A 12,055-nucleotide genomic window follows, 5' to 3' on the forward strand; every position below is an offset into this window, starting at 1 on the left:
CAGGTGGAGGTGGCACATGCCTTTAATCCCAGCACTCGGGAGGCAGAGGCAGATGGCTCTCTGTGAGATCAAGGTCTACAGAGTAAGTCCAGGACAGCCAAGGATACACAGAGAAACCCTGTCTCCTTCAACTAGTTGAATCCAGAGCAAGGCTAGACTGCATTTGAAATCAGTCCATTATACACGTATCTGTGCTGAAAATTAAAATTATTAAGAAAGGCATTGAAATGTTACTTCCTATTTATTCTCTCTCTCTCTCTCTCTCTCTCTCTCTCTCTCTCTCTCTCTCTCTCTCTCTCTCGACAGGGTTTCTCTGTGTAACCTTGGCTGTCTTGGACTCACTTTGTAGACCAGGCAGGCCACAAATTCACAGAGCTCTGCCTGCCTCTGCCCCCTAAGTGCTGGGGTTGCAGGTGTGTGCTACTTCATCCGGCTTACTCCCTCTTTTAAAAAGCCAGCTGTCTTCTGCATCACAGGCACAAAGAATCCAAGGCAGAACACCAGAACACTGCCTGCCTTCATGATGGTATGAGGGCAGCTCATATCATGTCATGCCTGCCACTTACTTAAGGCAAACATGGACTGGCACCATCACTGAGATCTATCAGCTCTTAGGGTCTCCTCAGCCAGGGCTGGGAATGGACAGCTGGGCAGAAAAGAAATCCACTCACCTGAAGGTGCTGTGTACTCACAGCTACAAATTCAGGTATCTTAAGCATATCAAACAGAATCCGCCTCAAGCAGGCTCCACGTGGGAAGCCACTTAAAGACTTTGATCTTTAACATGGTGAAGTAACAAGCAACAAAGGTGCCAGGCTTGGCAGGACATGCCTCCCGGCACATCCCAAATCCCAGGCCAACAAGGGCCAATGGGATAGAGGGTTACTGAGGCGTAGCCCCAATGGGTGTAAGTTCAGGTCACTTCATTTTAACAGTAAACAGTTCAAATTCCATGATGACAATCACTTGTCAATTAATTTTTTAAAAAGATTTTATTTTAAGGGGGCACAATGGTGCATGCCTTTAATCCCAGCACTTGGGAGGCAGAGGCAGGTGGAGCTCTGAATTCGAGGCCAGCCTGGTCTACAGAGTTGAGTTTCAGGACAGCCAAGGCTACACAGAGAAACACTGTCTCAAAAAAGACCAAAAAGGAAAAGAAAAGATTTTATTTTATTTTTGTTATGTGTATGTCTGAGTGTGCGTTTTGCACTTGGGTGCAGGGGTCCAACCAGACAGCTGAGAACAACCTGACATAGTGCTGGTAGTGAACTCAAGTCCTCTGGAAAAACAGGAAGTACTCTTAACTGCCAGGCCTTCTCTGCAGCTCCCATCAATTAATTATTGAAATGGAAGATGTCTCAACTCAATGACCATCATTTGAAATTCTCCAATAGCTTGATGTTCTACAAACAAGAACACCCCCCCTCCCCCTGCCACCCGCCACCCCACCAGTCTTTCGGCTGCCACAGCTATTGCTCTAAAAGACCAGAACAGATGAGAGTAGAGTGATATTTTCTTAAACAGCGACTCACCAGGTAATCTGTTCATGTTGACGCCTTGAGCTGAGAGTCCAATTCCCATGTACCTTAAAAAAAAAAGCAAACGGGAAGGAATGAGAACAAAGCAGAACATAAACATATGTACCAAGAGCCACGATGCTAGCTAAAAATTAATCGTGTCAGAGCCGGGCGTGGTGGTACACGCCTTTAATCCCAGCAGAGGCAGGAGGATCACTGTGAGTTGAGGCCAGCCTAGTTTACAAAGGGAATCCAGGACAGCCAAGGGTACACAAAGAAGCCCTGTCTCAAAAACAAAACAAAACAAAACAAACAAATACAATAAAAAATTTAAAAATAAAACTAAATGTATCTCCCTTCTAAAACAGTTCTTGGTAGAAGACAGAAAAATGAGAAAACAATGACTACAGACTCTTTCAAAACATTAGTGGCTCTCAGAGAACTGTCTTTTTTGGTTTCTCTCATCTAAGTACAAACTAGGCCCCACACTTAGACAATCTTATGGTCTTTCTTTTTTTCTTTCTTATTTTGGAAACAAGGTCTTTCTATGTAGCTCTGGCTACCCTGAAACTCACTGTGTAGGCCAAGATGGCCTCAGGATCTGCCTGCCTCTGCCTCGCCAGTGTTGAGATTACAGGTGTACACCGCCATGCCTGGCTGGCCCACGATTTCTAATGGAAGCAACTTCCTATCTTTGCAATTGAAGAAAGAAGAGAGCTCCTAAGATGATTCAGCAGGTAAAGGAACTTGCCACCAAGCTTGAAACCTGAATTCCACCTCTGGGACCCAACAGTGGAAAGACAACACCAACCCTCAAAAGTCTCCCTGATTTCCAGATCTGTCCACGATACATGTATGCACACATAAGCACGCAAAATAAACACGTGCCTGCAATTTAAAACTTTTCTTGCAGGGCGTGGTAGCGCACACCTTTAATCCTAGCACTCGGGAGGAAGAGACAGGCGGATCGCTGTGAGTTCGAGGCCAGCCTGGTCTACAAAGCAAGTCCAGGACAGCCAAGGCTACACAGAGAAACCCTGTCTCGTAAAAAAACAAAAACAATTTTCTTTAAAAAAAAAGAGGAGGAGGAGGAGGAGATAGCACATGTTGGTGTACATTGTACAAATGTGTCTCTGTAAATTTAATTGTTAATTGCTAAACTGGCCTGATCTCGGTATTGTTATTTCTATTGCCCATTACTGGTCTTATATTTTATAAACATTCCTCCTTCCTCACTTGCTTATTGGTTGTAATAAAGAGCTGACAGCCAACAGCTGGACAGGAAATGGAGGATGGAACTTGCAGGACAGAGAGGGACTCTAGAAGAAGAAAGCAAAGGCATAAGATTTGCCAGCACCAGAAATGACCAGAAGAAACAGAGCAGAGCAGAGAGGTAGAGCTAGCCACGTGTCAGGATGCTGTATCAGGATTATTCGGGTTAAGCTACAAAGGTAGCTGAGAATCTGCCCTAACTAAAATATTAAAAAGCCTGTGTCATTATCTGTGTACATGTGTACACTGGCGGGCCTGACCAAGTCCCGCTGTAAGTAACTGTAATCATGACTGGTGAAGTGCCCTGAAGCCATGGCCTCCAGTCCTCTGGCTTTCTAATTCTAGGAGGGCAGGAGAATCTATTTCTTAAAAAGTACCTAAGAACTAAGGAACAGAGCAATGCAGGGTCAGACTTACTCTTCAGCAAGGTGCAGTACAGCTTTAGCCAGGCTGCACCTATTCTTGATCTTCAAGAACCCTCCCTGTTCTTCTCAGGATTCCCAAAACACATCCGCATTGCCCCTCCCTGTACATTTATAGCTAACCTCCTAGGGCACACAAAGCAGGGAGGTGGTGAAGCTGGAGCTTCTAAAACCATCCCCCATATATACACACACCCCAGGTACCTAAGTAAGGTGCTCAAGGCAAGGTGGGGCCCTTCCTGTGGCAACTTCCAAAGAAGTCTCAATGACACTTGTAAGAAGAGCTATGCCAAAAAAGGAAATCTCTTTTTCAGTCTAAGTGTTTGTGGTATATAAGGAAATGGGTAACTCCTCAAGAACTTAAAAATAAAAGAATCAAGCCATCATCTTTTAAGAGTAAAAAAGTAGAAGGCAATATAAAACACCTAATTCTTTTTTTTTTTTTTTAAGACTTACTTATTTATTATTATGTATACAGAGCTCTGCCTGCATGTACACCTGTAGGCCAGAGGAGGGCATCAGATCACATCATAGATGGCTGTGAGCCACCATGTAGTTGCTGGGAATTGAATTCATGACCTCTGGAAGAGCAGTCAGTGCTCTTAACTGCTGAGCCATCTCTCCAGCCCTAAAACACCTAATTCTAAACATCAACTAACAGGCAGCTGTGGTACACAGAATACTTAAAACATCCAAAACACAAGCCAAAGAGGCTGAGGCATGACTTTATGATTGCCTAACAATGTCAGTGTACCTAATGCCATTGGATTGTACATTTGAAAAGGTTAAAATGTTGAACACTATGTACAGTGAATTTTATCACAGTGAAAAAAGTTTCTATTGATGTGTGTGTGCATGCTCATTATTTGTGTACATGTGTGTGAGAAAACCATAGCTTAACGTCAGTTATCCTTAGTTACTCTCTATCTTTTTTTTTTTTTTTTCAAGACAGGGTTTCTCTGTGTAGCCTTGGTTGTCCTGGACTCACTTTGTAGACCAGGCTGGCCTTGAACTCACAGAGATCCACCTGCCTCTGCTGGGATTAAAGTGTCACCAGGTCTGGTAGAGGAGCAGCTTTTAATAACCCAAACAGAATTGTAGACAGAAATGCAAGGCTCTGACCAGCCCAGCTCCCTTCAGAGTCAGCAATCCCTATCAGGTTGTACAGGTATCAAAAGACATAGGTCACCACATAGCACTAATTAATTTAGCTCACAGTGCTTAAAGGAGAGGAGGTCAGGGGAAAAAGAAATGGACTAGCATTTTATAGAGGGGCACCCACAGCTTAAAGAAAACGTGTTCTCCTTATTTTAATATTTGGGACACAGAGTTGGATCCTTTGAGGTCAAAAATATGGCCCAATACACAGCCCAAGGCTAAACAGAATGCTCAGCTCTTCCAAGAAACACACATACTGACTGCCAGAAAGGGCCAGCTTCTAGGACCATCAGGAGCCTCTGCATGAGCCTGCTGGCAGGATTCCCACTAGATTAGAACCTGTACATTTCCCCAGAAAAACAGCAGCCTAAATAATCAGCTTCCTGGCTTTATGTGATAGAGGATGCCAAGAGCTGCTCTCCGTTCTCTCTTGTCTTTGCCTGACCAAGCAGTAAACAACTCAACCATCCTGCCCAAAACCCACAAGTGCAACACAGCCAGGGGATTCCCTAACAGTCCTGTCCTACTATGAGGGGCCTGAGCCTGCATCCCACACCACATGCCGTGCTGTTCCTACCCTAAGAGTTTCCTGAAACTAAGGTAAGAGCTTGTGTTTGGTGCACATTTGCTTCCTGGATGACCCTTGACAGCGGTAAGCTAGTGCAAACAGAGTAAATCTGGGATCCTCCAAGGAAAAATTGTTTGGCAATCAGCCAAAGTTCTGGTTCTAGAAGTTCTAGAGTTCTGATTCTACAATGTTAAATGGGGATGAGGAACCATTAAGACATCTAAGCTGTGGGGGCTGCAGAGATGGCTCAGCAGTTAAGGGAACTGACTGTTCTTCGAGAGGCCACAGGTTCAAATCCCAGCAACCACATGGCAGCTCTCAGCTGTCTGTACTCCAAGAATCTGACACCCTGACATAAGACATACATGCAGAGGGCTGGAGAGATGGCCCTGCGGTTAAGAGCACTGACTGCTATTCCAGAGGTCTTGAGTTCAATTCCCAGCAACCACATGGTGGCTCACAACCATCTACAATATGATCTGATGCATAGTGTATACCTAATAAATAAATCTTTAAAAAAAAAAAAAAAAAAAAGACATACATGCAGGCAAAATACCAATGCACATGAAAAAAAGGTAAAAAAAAAAAAAAAAAAAAAAGACATCTAAGCTGGGCGGTGGTAGCACACACCTTTAATCCCAGCACTCGGGAGGCAGAGGCTGGTGGATCGCTGTGAGTTCGAGGCCAACCTGGTCTACAAAGTGAGTCCAGGACAGTTAAGGATATACAGAGAAACCCTGTCTCGAAAAACCAAAAAATAAAAAATAAAAAATAAATAAAAATCTATGTTCAAAACACAAGTCACTTTTAGGTGGTTAGGGGTGTAGCTCAGTGGTGCAACACTTGCCTAACATGTACAAACCTTGGGTTTGATCTCCAGCACTACAAAAGCAAACACGAACAAGTTGTTCCTTCCTACAAGGAGAAGCCTCACCTGTCTCTGGCAGGTCGCCATCATCACGTTCCTATAGGCGCCGTGTTCCCCGGGGAAGAATGGCATTTCCTAGATAATGGCCTGAGAGACTCAACTTCAGAATCTGCTTGGATGAGTTAAGTGTAGAGCAGCCAGGGGAAGCTGACACCCATTCACACTGGGCACCATGCCACCTCTGGGTGTCAATGACATGGGGAGCAGCTCCACAGAAGCCCAGCTAGCAGACTCAGCCGAGTCACGGTCCAGGGGGAAATAGGCCCCGACTCTTCAAACATAGATAGCACTAAGTCTTTTCCAAAGTCAGGGCACTCTGAGGCTACAAGAAAGTGTAGGTTCCTGAGATACACGTGGCACAGCACCTACACCTGGACTAGGCTCCTGGACTCGGGCCCCAGGCACTAATGGAAAAAACAAAAATGTGTACGAAAAGTAGTTGTTTCACAGATGTCAGTGATGGCGCATGACCGTAATTCCCCAGCAGCACTGGGAGGAAGAGGCAGATCTTACTGCACAAGTTCAAGGCCAGGCTGGACTACATAGCAAGTCACCCAAGACTACACAAAGAGACCCTGATTCAATTTTTTGTTCAAAATAGAGGTAGGCTCCCAGCTTCTAGTGTGTTTCAGGCACCTGATGACTATCATCCAACCAGTCTGAGATAAACAAAGTAGGTAGGAGCCATAAGACCCTCCCAACAGACTAAAAAGTGTAGAGCTACACGCCTTTTGGTTTTGCTTTTTGCAATAATGGGAATCTAGCCCGGGACCTTTTGAACACCTCGAAAGTGCCAGGCTAGGACTGCTTTGCTGAAACGAATCCCAACTCCTCAACTACACACTTTAATGGGTGAGTCATTTAGGATACTGAGATTAGATCTCAGCCAGGTGAGGCAGGCACACACCTATGATCTAAGAATCAGGAGGCGGAGGCAGCTACCTGAGTCAAGTCTCAGCTATATAACAAGGACCCTGCCTCAAACAAAATAAATTTTCAAATATTTAAAATTATGTCTCAGCCAGTGGTAGCGGTGTGGAGCACACCTTTAATCCCAGCACTTGGGGAGGCAGAGGCATTTGAGTTTGAGCACAGACTGGTCAACAGAGCAAGTTCTAGGACAGCCAAGGCTACATAGAGAAACTCTGTCTCGAAAAACAAACAAACAAAGAAAGAAAGCCAGGCGGTGGCGGCACACACCTTTAATCTTAGCACTCAGTAGGCAAAGGCAAGGGGATGAGACCGGCCTGGTGCTTGTTTACCAATGGAGCAATAATGTCAACACCAGGACTGGAAAGACAGCTCAGTGGTTAAGAGCAGCTGCTGCTCTTACAGAAGACCTGTGTTCAGTTCCTAGCACCCACATGGCTGCTCACAACCATCTGTAACGCCATAGCTAGGGGATCTGATGCCTCTTATAAACTCCTCAGGCTCCTGTACACACATGACACACTCATACACACTTAGGCACATGCACAAAATTAAATAAATAACTTTTTAAAAAAGAAGTCAAGCTGGGCGTGGTGGTGCACGCCTTTAATCCCAGCACTTGGGAGGCAGAGGCAGACAGAGCTCTGTAAATTCGAGGCCAGCCTGGTTTACAAAGCGAGTTCAGAACAGCCAAGGCTACATAGAGAAACTCTGTCTCGAAAAACAAACAAACAAACAAAAAAGATGTCAAGATTTCCCAAAGTTCATTAATTTTTTTATTTTGTTTTTTATTATTATTATTATTATTATTATTATTTTGTTTTTTTGAGACAGGGTTTCTCTGTGTAGACTTGGCTATCCTGAACTCACTTTGTAGACCAAGCTGGCCTCAAACTCACAGTGATCCACCTGCTTTTGCTTCCCAAATGCTGGGATTAAAGGCATGTGCCACTACCGCCCAGCCATTAATTCTTTTTTAACAGAAACAGAGGGGGGGAAAAAAATCTATGTGGAATCTCAAATGGCAGTAGAAATAGTCAAAATAATCTTCAAAAAGTAAAAACTGGAGGACTCATATTTCCTGATTTCAAAACTTACTATAGTAAAGCTACATTGATCAATAGTATAGGACTGAAATACAATAGTAAAAATAAATTAAAATAATAATAAAAACAACCCAGTGTGGGACTAGCAAAAGGCAGACATAAAGACCAACAAAATAGACCGGAACTAGGGAACCTAGGAATAAACTCTCATATATGCAGTTAACTGATCGTGACGAGGGTGCCATGGCCACTCAGTGTAGAAATGAATCGTTTTCTAAACAAATAGTGAAGGGAGACCTGGATAACCACAAGAAATACCCTCTTCTAAAGACCAGAGATCTCATTCATGCCCTCCACAGAGATCTCACTCATGCCCTCCACAGAGATCAGCATGGTGCTGGAGGCACATGGTAGGGGCCTACACACAATCCTACCAGCGTCAAGTTAAACCAGGGAGTCAAAGCGTACGGACTTGAAGCGAGGGATTCCGTGAGGAAGTGAAAGCTGAGCTAAGGCCTGGTAAAAGAGGTGAGAGAAGCAAAAGGGAGTATGTGCCATGCAGAAACAACAGAATTTACAAAGGCATAAAGGCAAGAAAGCAGACACAAGGTAGAGGAAGTGAAAGACGTTCAGTGTGGCTGAGTGGAAGGCTGCACAGACTTACAAAGCACCAAAGCTGGGCAGGAACTGGGGTGGGGGTGGGGGGTGCACACAGCCTACATGCTAACTTAAGCAGTTTCAACTTCATGAGAGGTCAATGGGAAGCCACAGAAGAGGTGTGGGAAGGCTACAACTGACCAAATAGTTGACACAGACTGAAGAAGCAAACCCAGACGCTACCAAAGCCATCCCAGAAAAGCAACAGGCCAACCACTCTTTATTGGGTATGGAGGGAGGGGCTTGAGAAGCCCAAGAGGTTGGAGCAAAGCAAGGCCATCTGACACCCACCTGGAAATTCTGAAGCCAAAGGGCTCAGCAAGAGGCTTTAACCGCCACCCCCCAACACTGTCCTCGCACTGACAACGATGTCAGGCACAATCGCCGGAACAAAAGAACATGCTTGCAAAGAACCAATATACAGGGCGTTCTCAGATTCAAGTCTCGTCTCCGCTCCAAGTTCACCATGGGTCCTTGGGCATGTCCCTTAGCCTCTCAGGGCCTGCTTCATCAGCTGTTCACCACACACCCAGAGAGGCCTCAGCGCCTCAGGCTCCCAGCATGAGATGACGGAGCACCTGGGCTGGTGGCAGATGGCTGTGTACATGACCCGCTTTGTCTAGTAGGTTCTTCCAGCAGCCGAATCTGATAAAGCAGGCCACTCTGGAAGCCTAAACTTAGGACATGTAAAAACAAATGCCTGTTTACTCGGGATTACCAAGAAGAGAGGACACGAAAATTTGCTTCCTTGTAGGTAATAGGTCAGGCTATGCCAAGAACACTAGCAGATAGGGCTAATTTAGTACACATTGAGAGGAAGGGAGACAGCAAAAGCCCCTCCTCCCCTAACAGGTGACAGAAGGGATCCAACAGGTTGTTTGTCCAACACCTCAATTGTTCACTGGGTTCTCTTTTCAGGCAGTAGGAGACATAAGAGAGAGAATTCATTTACCTCACAATTAGCTGCAAGATAAACTTATCTGATTTGTTCTTTTCTTCTATATGACAGCAAAATAGAGAGGAAATAATATCTAACAAAGACAGCCAGGAAATATAGAGGGCAGCAGACAAGTTAATGATGGTATCTGGGTGGTGAGCTGGTTTCTAACTTAACAGTTTCTCCCACTCACACCAAAAATCACAATGCAAGATGCAGCTACAAGAGTTATTCTGCCAGCTGGGCATGGTGGCGCACACCTTTAATCCCAGCACTTGGGAGGCAGAGGCAGATGGGAGGCTAGCCTGGTCCAAAAGCTAGTCTAGGATAGCCAAAGCTACACAGAGAAACCATGTCTTGAAAATAAAAACCAAAAAGGGGAGGGGTCACTCTGCCCTTAATGTGGCTTTGTACTGCAAGACCAAGCCAGGTAGAGGCCCACCTGAGACTTGGGAGAAAGGGTAGCCACACTGTACGCAGGCAGGAAAGGCCCTTAGCTAACCACAACCAGGGCTATTATTACACAGAGAAACCCTGTCTCAAAAAGCAAATAATGAGACTTGACTCTCTCATGCCCTCAAGTCCCACACAAGGCTGGAGGACTCTACACCTTCGTAGGTTTTTCCTAATAGCGCTGGGCACACCCTTCTGCACAGGAAACTCTTTTGGAAACAAATCAAGTGCTCCCTTCTTGTTTCTGGAAGGGAAACAGCTGAAGAATTTATTTTGGTTTTGAAACAGGTTTTTCCGTATAGCCCTGGCTATCCTGAAACTCATTCTGTAGACCAGGCTGTCCTGGAACACACAGACATCCATCCAGAGTGCTGGGATTAAAGATGTGCACTGCTGCCAGGTGCGTGCCACTGTGGTGGCGCATACCTTTAATCCCAGCACTCAGGAGGCAGAGGCAGGTGGATGGCTGTGAGTTCAAGGACAGCCTGGTCCAGGATATCCAAAGCTAACAGAGACACCCTGTCTTGAAAAACGGGGAAAAACATTAAATAAAAAGATATGCGCTGGGCGTGGTGGCACATGCCTTTAATCCCAGCACTTGGGAGGCAGATCCAGGTGGATCTTTGTGAGTTCAAGGCCAGTCTTGTCTACAAGTGAGTCCAGGATAGCCAAGGCTACACAGAGAAACCCTGTCTCAAAAAACAAGGGGAAAAAAAGAAAGAAAGAAAGAAAGAAAAAGATGTGCACCACTACCACTCAGAAAAAAATAGCCTAGACTGGCCTTAAACTCATGATACTCCTGCCTCTGCCTCCTTCAGCAAATCTTATCAGTCTGGGCTACCACAACTGGCTTATTTTGCTTTTTTGAAAAAAAAAAAAAAAGGTTTATTTACTAATTTTGGGTGAGCACTTGTGCCAAGATGCACAAGTAGAGGTCATAGAACAACTTACACAAGCCAGTTCTCTCCTTCCACCATGTGAGTTCCAGGGGTCAAACTTAGGTCACCACTCTTGGTGGCAAGCACCTTTGCCTGCTGAACAATCTTCCCAAACCCTGAGCAACTTTAAAGTGACAGGAAGCCAGGCACAGCGTAGGCCTCTAACCCCAGCACTTCTCTGATGCAGGGGGTCAAGAGCAAGGCCACCTTTCTTAGCTACCCTTCAATTTCACGGCCAGCCTGGGTTAGATGAAAAGCAAAAGCAAAGCAACAGGAACATTTCCTAGTAGGCTTTTAGACATGATACCCCAACTCTGAAAGGCTGCTTGCACAGACTCCACCCTAAGTCTGGATCACAGATCTTGGATTTCAACCCACATCTCAAGTTCCCTATCAGAAAAGAAGTTAAACCAAGGGCTTCCTAGATCTGACCTAGCAAATTTAATTCTTAGCAGAATAATGGCTGTGTGCTATTACAAATGTACCAAGCCCAGATGCAAACCCAGGATATGATACATCTTGGAAGAGCAATTAAAAAGTCAACCAAGGGTGCAAGCAAGATGCCTCAGTGGGTAGGAGCACTTCCCACACAAGCCTGATAACCTGAATTCAATCTCTGGGTTCCATGGTGGAAGCAGAGAACTGACTCCTCCGAACTGTCCTCTGACCTACATTCTTGTACCACTGCACATGCATGTCCAGACACACAGGTCATACCTGCATGCACTGCACAGTAATAAAATACTAGCAGGGTGTGCTGGTCTATGCTGGTTCCCAGCCCCCAAGAGGCAGATGTAGTGGGATCAGGAATTCAAAGGCAGCCTCTGCTACAGTAGTGTGTCGACATATAGTGTACCAACCAGGCAAGTGCTATAGAGTAAATCTCAGATTAAAAAAAAAGAAAGAAAGAAAGAAAAGAAACCCCTATAACTCAAACAAAAAGACAACCCAATTACAAAACAGGCAAAGGACTATATAGCTGTTTCTTTTTGTGTCATTTTTATTTTATATGTTATTAGTGTACAATGAATGCAGATGTGTGGAAGCCACAGCACATGCATTTGTATTGAGAGCAAAGGACAATTCTAAAGGATTGGTTCCTTCTACCATGGGTTTCAGGGTCAAACTCAGGTTTTCAGACGTATCCAGCAAGTGTTTTTACCCACTGAGCCAACCCACCAGCACTCTAGACATTTGTTGAAAGGCTTATAAGACAGCCGGAGCTGGAG

The 12,055-nt window shown here is 45.1% G+C and overlaps 1 protein-coding gene across 1 annotated transcript in view; it reads right to left on the reverse strand.

The window, feature by feature from the left end:
• The window catches only part of Ranbp10 (RAN binding protein 10), a 62,195-nt gene that overhangs the window by 36,112 nt on the left and 14,028 nt on the right, over nt 1-12,055 (reverse strand). Inside the window, exon 3 of the mRNA XM_051169249.1 lies at nt 1,533-1,585. Within this exon, the coding sequence (XP_051025206.1) occupies nt 1,533-1,585 (53 nt within the window). The remainder of the gene's footprint in view (nt 1-1,532; nt 1,586-12,055) is intronic.

Source organism: Acomys russatus, chromosome 26, assembly GCF_903995435.1.
Source record: "Acomys russatus chromosome 26, mAcoRus1.1, whole genome shotgun sequence".
In the NCBI taxonomy this organism is placed as follows: Eukaryota; Metazoa; Chordata; class Mammalia; order Rodentia; family Muridae; genus Acomys; species Acomys russatus.